The following is a 12,861-nucleotide window of genomic DNA, read 5'->3' on the forward strand; positions in this document are numbered from 1 at the left end:
GGACATTCAAAGAAAGATACTTGCATGAGAATTTCCTACACCGTTTTGCTAGATGTAGTAGGTGTACCTCTGAACGAACGAATGAATGAACGTTATTTTTTGAATGAAACTTTTTAGGAATTTCAAATAAATAAACAAATAAATAAAATTTTATATATATATATATATATATATATATATATATATATATATATATATATATATATATATATATATATATATAACTAAACAAGGCTTCATTTTGTTTATCTTGAAAAAATAAAATAAAAATAAAAAATAAACAAGGCTTAATTTGTTTATAAAAAATGAAGCCTTGTTTATTTTTTTTAAATGTTTTTCTTTTTAATTTTATAAAATGACTAAATATATAAATGAATAATAGTATGCTAATTTCAAGCTGATGCAGCTGCTTGAAATGAGCACTTAAGAATCACAACTCTGTCAGAAAATAAGAAAAAAGTGAGAATAGGCCCTAAACTTGTCATCAGGCAGTGATAGATATAATATCGTTGTATATAAAAAATATGCTTTATTTTTAAATGTAATTATTTATGTTAAACGCTTATTGGTTCCTCCTTTTCGCGCAAAGAATTGAACAGCTTGCATGTACAGTGTCCTATGAGATCTTCCTCCAGAGGGCGCTCGACGGCTCAGACAGTCGACTCCTCCATTGAGTCGCATTCAAATCACTAAAACATATAATCTTTCAAATCTATTAATTCGAATGAATAATGATTGGCATACAAATTGAAACGTGCCCCGATATATGAAAATGACTTAAAAAACAAAAACAAAAAAATAAACTCATCCAATAATCATGGACGACTGTGATTGGCCCATGCTGACCTGCACTGTGAACTATTATTAACATCTGAATAATGACAATGAGAAACTTTAATAGCAATTGACCTGAAAATACACCGCAAAAAGTTAAAACAGACGATTATTTAGACCCATCGTATCTGACCAGTTAGAGAAAACGCCCATTTCAGCCACCGTTTATGATCAATGCCCATTCTACTCGCTATTTCTATTTATTTGGCGCAGATTTGTGCGCATGCGGAAGAATAATCTCGCGTTATGATGGCTCAGAAAGGAGCAATAAATGATCGTCTTCTCTTATTTTTAATCATTGGTGTTGTATTTTTACATTTGTTTATGTGTCCCTACACCAAAGTTGAGGAAAGTTTTAATTTACAAGCGATTCATGATGTTCTCTACCACAGGTTTGATTTTGAAAAGGTAAGATCATATTCTGAAGAAGTTAAGAGATTACAGTTTATTTTTAAAATGTGAAAATTATTTTCCGCATCTTTATTATGTAATTAAGAGACCACTCCAAATGTTTCTTAAATCAGCATTTCTATGGCAGCCATTCCATTCCAGTGTCTGTTGATTTCCTGCTTGAGTGGCATAAAGTCACCCAACAGCAATGTGAAAGACTGGTGGAAAGATTGAAAATCGGGGTTATTCCACCAAATATTGATTAAAATATTAGTATTGTGTTGTTTATAAATGAATATGAACTTGTTTTCTTTGCATTATTCGAGGTCTGAAAACACTGCATCTTTTTTGTTATTTTCTGCAAATAAATACTCTAAATGACAGTATTTTTATTTGGAATTTGCGAGAAATGTTGTCAGTAGTTTATAGAATAAAACATCTCAAACACATACCTATAAATATTAAATCCAGAGAAACTGATCATTTGGAGTGGTCTCAATGTTTAGAGCTGTATACACAATGCATATTTGTTCTCTTTGATACACTTGAATTGCAGTTTGTAAAAATGATCTTTTACTAAATGAGTTTAGATGGATTTTGGACAGTTTAATAAAAGCATTACCATGGGACTTTAATTTAAATGGTACTGAATAATTGGCATTTTCTTATATCATGGTATTTACATGGAACTCTAAGGTTCTTTCAAGAATACCATGGTATTGCACGTCAAAAGGTGAATAAATGAATACACATGGTCGTACAACCGAAGTACCATGTCGACCAAAACGTGATAGTATAACATGATAGTATCATAGTAAATTACCAAAAAACATGGTAATACCATAGTACTTGTGTTATCCAGAACTGGAACAGTAAGTCTTAGTTTAATCATTTTTCTTCCTGTTTCTCCAGTATGATCATCATGAGTTTCCTGGTGTGGTTCCCCGCACTTTTCTTGGACCACTGTTCATTTCAGCGCTCAGTGCACCAGTGAATTGTGTTCTCACCTTCCTTCAAGCACCAAAGTTTTACACTCAGATCCTTGGTATGTCTCAATACTTGACTAGTAGTTTTATATTAAATCAGAATACTTTTTTCATGAAATATAACTTCAAGAAGCAATTATTGAAGTCCAAGAACAATAACTCTTTTAACACACAAGCTCACAATATTATTTGTTTTCTAAAAGAAGAACTGTTGACTTTTTTTACTGATATTTCTTAACACAAATTCATGCACATTCATCATTATCCTACTACGGTACAGGTATTTTCATAATTTTACTGTTATAGTGCCACCTTCTGTCCAGACTGTATGAAGTTTCATGTGCTTCTTCAGACTAAGCCCTTAAAGAGAGAAATTTTGGATAAATAATTCTTATATACTAGAATAGGTTTACATGCTTTAATGTTCAAAAAACACATTGTTTTTCTCATACTGTACATTGCTGCACAATCTCTTTCCACCCTCTGTCTGAAACGCTCTTGTCTCTTTAAAGCCCCCCTTTCCGAAAAGCACAGTCTGCTCTGATTGGTCAGCTGGCCCAGTCTGTTGTGATTGGTCAACCGCTTAGAGCTTTTGGAAATGTAAAGCCCCTTACCATAATCAAAGTAGCCCTTAGACAGGCATTATGCAAATGTGTTACATAGTGACATAGCTAAGACATGGAAGTAATGGCTGGACTGCAAACCAGGGGTTTCAGGCAGTTCAGGAGGAATGTTTTCTGTGGGAGAGAGTAACTTCTTTTTGCGTGGACTTTGTGCTTTGTAACTTTGCAGACCTTTTACATGCACAAACAGCTATATTACACACTAAAGGAAAGGTAAAATCCCAAAAAGCATAATAGGGCCTCTTTAAATAAGTAGGAGAGGGGGTAAAATCTTTGCCAATCTTTGACCTGCCACCGCCACAGGCAGCTCTCACTCGACCTGTCACCACCTGTCACTCGTGCGGTCACAGTCATAAGCATCTCCCTCGTGATCTGTCACCGTTAATATATAAACAATAAACATTTGGATATATACACCGATCAGCCACAACATTAAAATCACCTGCCTAATATTGTGTAGGTCCCCCTCGTGCTGCCAAAACATAGCATTCTGAGATGATATCCTTCTCACCACAATTGTACAGAGCGGTTATCTGAGTTACCATAGACTTTGTCAGCTCAAACCAGTCTGGCAATTCTCTGTTGTCCTCTCTCATCAACAAGGCATTTCCGTCCACAGAACTGCCGCTCACTGGATGTTTTTTGTATTTGGCACCATTCGGAGGGAATTCTAGAGACTGTTGTGTGTGAAAATCCCAGGAGATCAGCAGTTACAGAAATACTCAAACCAGCCCATCTGGCACCAACAATCATGCCATGGTCCAAATCACTGAGATCACATTTTTTCTCCATTCTGATGGTTGATGTGAACATTAACTCATGAGCTGTATCTGCATGATTTTATGCACTGCACTGCTGCCATACGATTGGATGATTAGATAATCACATGGATGATCTCCTGGGATTTTCACACACAACAGTCTCTAGAATTTACTCAGAATGGTGCCAGAAACAAAAAACATCCAGTGAGCGGCAATTCTGTGGACGGAAATGCCTTGTTGATGAGAGAGGTCAACAGAGAATGGCCAGACTGGTTTGAACTGACAAAGTCTACAGTAACTCAGATAACCGCTTTGTACAATTGTGGTGAGAAGAATATCATCTCAGAATGCTATTCTGAGATGCGGGTTGGCGCTGTTTTGGCAGTACGGGGGGGACCTACACAATATTAGGCTGGTGATTTTAATGTTGTGGCTGATCGGTGTATATACAGTGTGTGTGTATGTGTGTGTATATATATATATATATATATATATATAATATACACTATATTGCCAAATGTATTCGCTCACCCATCCAAATAATTGAATTCAGGTGTTCCAATCACTTCCATAGCCACAGGTGTATAAAATGAAGCACCTAGGCATGCAGACTGCTTCCACAAACATTTGTGAAAGAATGGGCCGCTCTCAGGAGCTCAGTGAATTCCAGCGTGGTAATGTGATAGGATGCCACCTGTGCAACAAGTCCAGTCGTGAAATTTCCTCGCTACTAAATATTCCACAGTCAACTGTCAGTGGTATTATAACAAAGTGGAAGCGATTGGGAATGACAGCAACTCAGCCACGAAGTGGTAGGCCACGTAAAATGACAGAGCGGGGTCAGCGGATGCTGAGGCGCATAGTGCGCAGAGGTCGCCAACTTTCTGCAGAGTCAATCGCTACAGACCTCCAAAGTTCATGTGGCCTTCAGATTAGCTCAAGAAGAGTGCGTAGAGAGCTTCATGGAATGGGTTTCCATGGCCGAGCAGCTGCATCCAAGCCATACATCACCAAGTGCAATGCAAAGCGTCGGATGCAGTGGTGTAAAGCTGCCGCCACTGGACTCTAGAGCAGTGGAGACGCGTTCTCTGGAGTGACGAATCACGCTTCTCCATCTGGCAATCTGATGGACGAGTCTGGGTTTGGTGGTTGCCAGGAGAACGGTACTTGTCTGACTGCATTGTGCCAACTGTGAAGTTTGGTGGAGGGGGGATTATGGTGTGGGGTTGTTTTTCAGGAGCTGGGCTTGGCCCCTTAGTTCCAGTGAAAGGAACTCTGAATGCTTCAGCATACCAAGAGATTTTGGACAATTCCATGCTCCCAACTTTGTGGGAACAGTTTGGGGATGGCCCCTTCCTGTTCCAACATGACTGCGCACCAGTGCACAAAGCAAGGTCCATAAAGACATGGATGAGCGAGTTTGGTGTGGAAGAACTTGACTGGCCTGCACAGAGTCCTGACCTCAACCTGATAGAGCACCTTTGGGATGAATTAGAGCGAAGACTGGGAGCCAGGCCTTCTCGTCCAACATCAGTGTCTGACCTCACAAATGCGCTTCTGGAAGAATGGTCAAAAATTCCCATAAACACACTCCTAAACCTTGTGGAAAGCCTTCCCAGAAGAGTTGAAGCTGTTATAGCTGCAAAGGGTGGGCCGACGTCATATTAAACCCTATGGATTAAGAATGGGATGTCACTTAAGTTCATATGCGTGTAAAGGCAGATGAGCGAATACTTTTGGCAATATAGTGTATATCAGTTTCATAATATTTCAAAATGCACATATGTATACTGTCCTATGCGCTACTACTTAATACATATATATGCACTTCTCTTGCCTCTACAATCCATATGTATTCTGCCTGTCTTTTGCACAAGACAACTTACTGCAACCTCACAATGTAAAGCCTGCATCACTGCAGTATTTGCAGATGTTGCACAACAGTACTACAGAGAGTAAGATGTGGGTACCACTTTCCCATATGTGTAGCTCACTGTAAATGACCCCTAATTGTAAATGTTCTGTATTTATTGATTGTTTTTTGTTTTTTTTTCTGTGAAGAGTTCTATTGTTATTTGTACTAATACATAGGTCTACTGGTCATGTATGTCATCTGTGCCAAGTTGGTCTTGTAAGATATGTCATATGTTTATTACTTTTTTCAATTCAAGATGGCGCTGCAGATGGCAGCCTCATGTGGAGCTCTCCAATTCTTGTTGTTTTTGTTTGTTTATCCTGTGTTTAGTAATTCTTTTCCAATTAGTTTTACCAGGGACAAACTGCTGAACATTTGGCAGCACATACCAGACAATCTTTTCTGGGTTTTGGATCATTTGGACATTTTGCTGGACTTTGTAGTTGGAGGTGCAGATTTGTTGTTCCAGCGTGCCATGAGACGCAAGCGAGGGAAGCGAGCTGGCGTGCTGGTCAAGCTCCGTCAGCACGGATTTCGAACAGCACTGCCGAGTATTGAATCTCCACTCTCTCCCTAACAAAACAGATGAACAGCATCTCCTCACCCATACAAACAAGGACTTTTCAAACTCTGCTGCCTTCTGCTTCACAGACACCTGGCTGAGTGAAGCTATTCCGGACAGCGTGTTACATCTGCCGGGCTTTCAGCTGTTCAGAGCGGATCGCATGGCAGAGTTAACGGGGAAAACGAGAGGCGGTGGAACATGCTTTTACATCAATGAAAGTTGGTGTACAAATGTAACAACGTTAAAGAAGATGTGCTGTTCTAATTTGGAAGCGCTTTTCATCAACTTTAAGCCTTTCTACTCACTGCGGGAGTTTCCCTCATTTATTCTGGTGAGTATTTATATCCCGCCAAAAGCATGCGTGAACACAGCGTTGCAACAGCTGGCTGATCACATCACAGACACGGAGCAACAACACCTGGATACTTATTATCATTCTGGGAGATTTTAATAAAGCTAACCTCACCCATGAACTGCCAAAATACAAATAACACATCACATGCCCCACCAGAGAAAGAAATATATTGAACCACTGCTGCACCACTGTAAAGGATGCATATCGCTCTGTCCCACATGCAGCTTTAGGACTCTCTGATCATTGTCTGGTTCATCCGAACTACAAGCAGAAACTAAAATCAGCTAAGCCTGTAATAAAGACTGTAACGTTATGGACCAATGAAGCAGAGCTGTAACTACAAGTCTGCACTGATTGGAGTGTTTTTGAGGCTGCAGCCACAGACCTGGACGAGCTCACAGATACTGTAACATCATATATCGTTTTTTGTGAGGAAATGTGCATCCCTACTAGGACATTTATCATTCAATAACAATAAACCATGGTTTACAGGAAAACTCAGACAGCTTCGTCATGCCAAAGAGGATGCTTACAGAAGTGGGATAAAACATTGTACAACCAGGCCAAGAACACACTTACTAAGGAAATCAGAGTGGCTAAAAGAAGCTACTCTGACAAGCCGAGAAAACAGTATTCAGCCAATGATCCTGCATCTGTGTGGAAAGGCCTAAAAGCATCACCAAGTACAAGACACCTTCCCCTCGCTCTGTAGAGAGTCAACTAATGGCTGATAAACTGAATGTTTTTTATGCAGCTTTGAAAAGCCCAGTCTCACACCCCTCCCCCGCTCTGATCTTCACTTCACACACACACCAACACCTCCTGGCAACCCCCTCCTGCTACTCAATCTGCACTCATGATCTGTGAGGAGGATGTGTGCCAGGGCTTTTGGAAACAAAAGACTTGGAAAGCTTCAGGCCCAGACGGTGTTTCACCTGCCTGTCTGAAAGTCTGCGCTGACCAACTGGCCCACATCTTCACACAGATCTTCAATAGATCACTGGAGCAGTGTGAAGTTCTCTGCTGCTTCAAATGCTCCACCATCATTCCAGTCCCCCAAAAAAACTTAATGACTACAGACTTGTCACTCTCACTTCTGTGGTCATGAAGTCGTTTGAGAGACTGGTTTTGGCCTACCTGAAGGACATCACTGGACCCCCTTCAGTTTGCTTACCGAACAAACAGGTCTGTGGATGATGCTCTCAATATGGGACTGCATTATATCCTGCAACACCTTGACAGACGTGGGACTTATGCAATGATCCTATTTGTGGACAGTTCAGCCTTCAACACCATCATGCCTGATCTTCTCTCAACCAAACTGACCCAGCTCTCTGTGCCCAGCCCAATCTGTCAATGGATCACCAGCTTTCTGACAGATAGGCAGCAGCTAGTGAGACTGGGAAAACTCACATCCAGGACCCTCACTATTAGAACTGGTGCTCCTCAGGAATGCGTTCTCTTTCCACTGCTCTTCTCACTGTACACAAATGACTGCACTGCAAAAAACCCCACTGTCAAGCTCCTGAAGTTGAGACGCATCGAGAGGGAGACGCAAAGAACGGTGACGCATCGAGAGGGAGACGCAAAGAACGGTGACGCATCGAGAGGGAGACGCAAAGAACGGTGACGCATCGAGAGGGAGACGCAAAGAACGGTGACTCATCGAGAGGGAGACGCAAAGAACGGTGACTCATCGAGAGGGAGACGCAAAGAACGGTGACGCATCGAGAGGGAGACGCAAAGAACGGTGATGTAGAGCTGGGCTTTTTTCTATAAATTCTAATTTACGTTCTTGACACTTTTTTTTTTTAATTGTGGAATCAAGGTTTTGCATAAAATATTAGCAGATGCTGTAGTTACAGTTGAAGTCAGAAGTTTACATACACTTAGGCTGAAGTCATTAAAACTCATTTTTTAACCACTCCACTGATTTCATATTAGCAAACTATTGTTTTGGCAAGTTGTTTAGGACATCTACTTTGTGCATGACATGAGTAATTTTTCCAACAATTGTTTACAGACAGATTGTTTCCCTTTTAATTGACTATATCACAATTCCAGTGGGTCAGAAGTTTACATACACCAAGTTAACTGTGCTTTAAGCAGCAAATTATGTCAAGCCTTTAGGCAACTAGCTTCTGATAGGAGGTGTACTGAATTGGAGGTGTACCTGTGGATGTATTTTAAGGCCTACCTTCAAACTCAGTGCCTCTTTGCTTGACATCATGTGAAAATCAAAAGAAATCAGCCAAGATCTCAGAAAAGAAATTGTGGACCTCCACAAGTGTGGTTCATCCTTGGGAGCAATTTCCAAATGCCTGAAGGTACCACATTCATCTGTACAAACAATAATACGCAAGTATAAACACCATGGGACCACGCAGCCATCATACTGCTCAGGAAAGAGACGCATTCTGTCTCCAAGAGATGAACATAGTTTGGTGCGAAAATTGCAAATCAATCCCAGAAGAACAGCAAACGACCTTGTGAAGATGCTGGAGAAAAGGGGTAGACAAGTATCTATATCCACAGGAAAACAAGTCTTATATCGACATAACCTGAAAGGCTGCTCAGCAAGGAAGATGCCACTGCTCCAAAACCGCCTTTAAAAAGCCACACTACAGTTTGCAAGTGCACATGGGGTCAAAGATCTAAAAAGACATTTCTTTTTGAGAAATGTCAAAAATTGAACTTTTTGGCCATAATGACCATCGTTATGTTTGGAGGAAAAAGGGTGAGGCTTGCAAGCTGAAGCACATCATCCCAACTGTGAAGCATGGGGGTGGCAGCATCATGTTGTGGGGGTGCTTTGCTGCAGGAGAGACTGGTCCACTTCACAAAATAGATGGCATCATGAGGATGGAAAATTATGTGGATATATTGAAACAACATCTCAAGACATCAGCTAGGAAGTTAAAGCTCTGTCGCAAATGAGTCTTCCAAATGGACATTGACCCCAAGCATACCTCCAAAGTTGTGGCAAAATGGCTTAAGGACAACAAAGTCAAGGTATTGGAGTGTCCATCACAAAGCCCTGACCTCAATCTGATAGAAAATTTGTGGGCAGAACTGAAAAAGCATGTGCAAGCAAGGAGGCCTACAAACCTGACTCAGTTACACCAGTTCTGTCTGGAGGAATGGGCCAAAATTCCAGCAACTTATTGTGAGAAGCTTGTGGAAGGCTACCCAAACTGTTTTAAAAACAATTTAAAGGCAGTGCTACCAAATATTAACAAAGTGTATGCAAACTTCTGACCCTCTGGGAATGTGATGAAAGAAATAAAAGCTGAAATAAATCATTCTCTCTACTATTATTCTGACATTTCACGTTCTTAAAATAAAGTAGTGATCCTAACTTGCTTAAGACAGGGAATGCTTTCTACGATTAAACCTCAGTTTAAATGTATTTGGCTAAGGTGTATGTGAACTTCTGACTTCAACTTTAGATACACTGTCAATCCACCAATGGCTGAATGTAAAAGAAAAAAACAAATGTTCACAGCACTTGGCTTGATGCTGCCCTCAATCTGATAAGCTGAACGTGTGGAAATATGCATGGCTGGGTTCTCCAACGTAACATAGGTTAACAACACGGAGACCAATGTAAAAGCCAGTAATATTTCCAGTACGATTGTACAGTGTGATTGTACGTAGACTTTGTCCATCATGCATGTTTACACCGGCTTAATCAAACAATAACTATGTTTTTTGTAAGTCATGAAGCACTAAGCTACATTTTCTGAGATGTCAACAAAAATGTATGTGTTTATAATAAAGTTTTAGAACATATGTGGCAGTTATGGGCCCTTCATATCAAATCATATAATGGATAGACTATAAACGGGAGAATCATCCACATCTCCTTTTACCATGATGATTCAGATAGATTGCTAATTATTGCTTTGTTCTGTGACATGTTTCAAATGTACTGTATTTTTAGCCAACATTTAGGAAGTGAAATGATCATTTTGACAAACAGCGATATATATTATTTTGCTGCTCTGCTCAGCTTGTACCGCTAGAGGGCGCCACGTGCTCACATCACTGACTGACGTCATTATTTTAAACAGAGCTTTTTGCTTCTTGCATTTTCAGCTTCACAGAAATTCTTCTGATATCTGGGCCATATCTGCAACTGTTTATGGTTATACATACAAATTGATTGAAATACTAAAAACACTTTCTAGATAAACATGACTGTTTCTAGACATTGATTTCTAGACAACTAGATGGACTTGATTTAGATAAAAAATAATACCTAAATTGACTTTGAGGTATTTTGTAGTTTTCTTATTTTATACTATTATTTCTGAACATCAGTGTTATTTTAAATAAATTAGATTTTAATTTTACTTTTACGCTGTTGACAACTTTCTGTGTGTTGCACTTTTTTTGTGCATTTCTGTTACACACCTTTGTTTTCTATAATGAAAAAAACGTAGATTTTTCTAACCAGGTTGCCTTGCATTCTAATAAGAAACATGTTAATTGAATCATGTTGGAGTTACTTTTTTGAAAAATACCTTTTAAATGTAGGAAAATCGAATCGAGATTTAATCAAGAGGGAGATGCAAAGACCAGTGAAGCATTGAGAGGGAGATGCAACTGACTGTGGCGCATTGAGAGGGAGACATAAAGAACGGTGAGGCATTGAGAGGGAGACGCAAAGAACGGTGATGCATGGAGAGGGAGATTCAAAGAACGGTGAAGCATTGTGAAAGATGCAACTAACTGTGACTCATCGGGAGACGCAAAGAATGGTGAGGGATCGAGAGGGAGACACAAAGAATCCACCAATGGCTGAATATAAAACTGTGACACATCGAGAGGGAGATGCAACTAACTGTGACGCATCAACAGAGAGATGTAAAGAACGGTGATGCATCGAGAAGGAGACGCAAAGAATTGTGACGAATCGAGAGGGAGACATAAAGAACGGTGACTCGTCGAGTGTGAGCTGTAGTTCACCTAAAATGAGAAATGAGAATTCTCTCTTATGCCGTCACAAACTTGTATGACTTCGGTTCTTCCGTGGAACACAAATGAAGATGTTTTGATGGAGATATAATGTAAATATGTCCATACAATGCAAATAAATTGGGCCAAATTTTCAAGATCCAGAAAGGTCATAAAGGCAGCATGGAAGTAATCCATACGACTGAAGCGATCCAATCAGTTTTGGGTGAGAACAGACCGAAATGCAATACTTTTCACTATAAATCTTGACATCAACAGTCTCCTTGGCGATCATGATTTCAAGTTTGATTACAATTCCTAGCGCTCTGCGCATGCGTCAAGAGCATGGAAGTGTAATTGAATCCATGCATGGCACCTAGCCAACGTATTTCCGGTACAATCTCGGGGCAGATAACACGCTCGGGGTATCGTATTCAGCCATAGTAAAAGTGTCGAGAGTCACTGCAAACTACTCTTCTTTCATAAATAAAATGATTGATCACAATAAATGTTAAATTATTTTGTAAAAGTATACAAATAATTTCAGCAATGAGCTCCAATAAGTGTAAATACATATGATTTGAAGCTTGCAAAATGCCTAAGCATTGCTGTCCTGTTGTGTAATATTTGCCACTTTCAGACAGATGATATGATTAAAGTAACTGTGTTAGGAAACATAGTCATCATTCACTTGCTAACTTGATGTGAAGCTGGAGTATCGTACTGTAATTGTGAACTTATCACAGTGGTATACTTTATCTAGCAAGATGAATCATTAAATTACATGTATAAGTATATAGACCAATTCAAGGGCTATTCGTCTGTTTCCGGTTTCCAGCTAGTTGTTTGAAACTCATTCAAAACAAGAGCGGGAGGCGCTTCGCTCATAGTGACTTTGAAGTAACGTTAAAAACATTAATACGTTTGTAATAGAATGTCATTATTAAAATGTGGACCGTGTTGTTTGGCAGCTGGATGCTCCCTAGATGCCTGGAACTAACGGAAATTAAAGTGTTTAGATTTCTGAAAATGCAACCACAAATGGAAGCATGAACCGCTGCAGTGAAGTGAGATGCCTGGATAGATACGTGCAATACTAACAACTGTAGCACACATTTTATCTCTGTTAGGTGAACGACAGTTTTGCCAACTAATATTAAGTTTGATAGGTAGAGTTTAGCTGGCTAATTAAGTCAGTGTATTTCTTTACGGGCTCTAAAAGTGACTATAGATCGCCCCCATTATAATGATTGAAGCTGCACAAGTCATTTGCATTTACAGTCATATTTGGGGCCCAAGCACTGAAAGTGTGTTGGGGGGGCACTTTGAAAATGGACATGTATGGGGAGCTCTGTAGCACCCCCATTTTCACCTGAAGTTACCAAAATTGGTACATATATAGTTCTCATCAAGCCGAACAACTTTCATACTCAGTCATTAACTCTGCCCAACAGGAAGTCTGCCATTTTGGAT

The 12,861-nt window shown here is 39.8% G+C and overlaps 1 protein-coding gene across 1 annotated transcript in view; it reads left to right on the top strand.

Annotated features, from left to right (window-relative positions):
- Positions 1-1,048: 1,048 nt before the first annotated feature.
- alg12 (ALG12 alpha-1,6-mannosyltransferase) overlaps positions 1,049-12,861 on the top strand; it is a 48,825-nt gene continuing 37,012 nt past the window's right edge. The window contains exons 1-2 of the mRNA XM_051688744.1: positions 1,049-1,242; positions 2,137-2,269. Of these exons, the coding sequence (XP_051544704.1) occupies positions 1,081-1,242; positions 2,137-2,269 (295 nt within the window). The 5' untranslated portion in view covers positions 1,049-1,080. The remainder of the gene's footprint in view (positions 1,243-2,136; positions 2,270-12,861) is intronic.

Source organism: Myxocyprinus asiaticus, chromosome 45, assembly GCF_019703515.2.
Source record: "Myxocyprinus asiaticus isolate MX2 ecotype Aquarium Trade chromosome 45, UBuf_Myxa_2, whole genome shotgun sequence".
NCBI classification, from domain to species: domain Eukaryota; kingdom Metazoa; phylum Chordata; class Actinopteri; order Cypriniformes; family Catostomidae; genus Myxocyprinus; species Myxocyprinus asiaticus.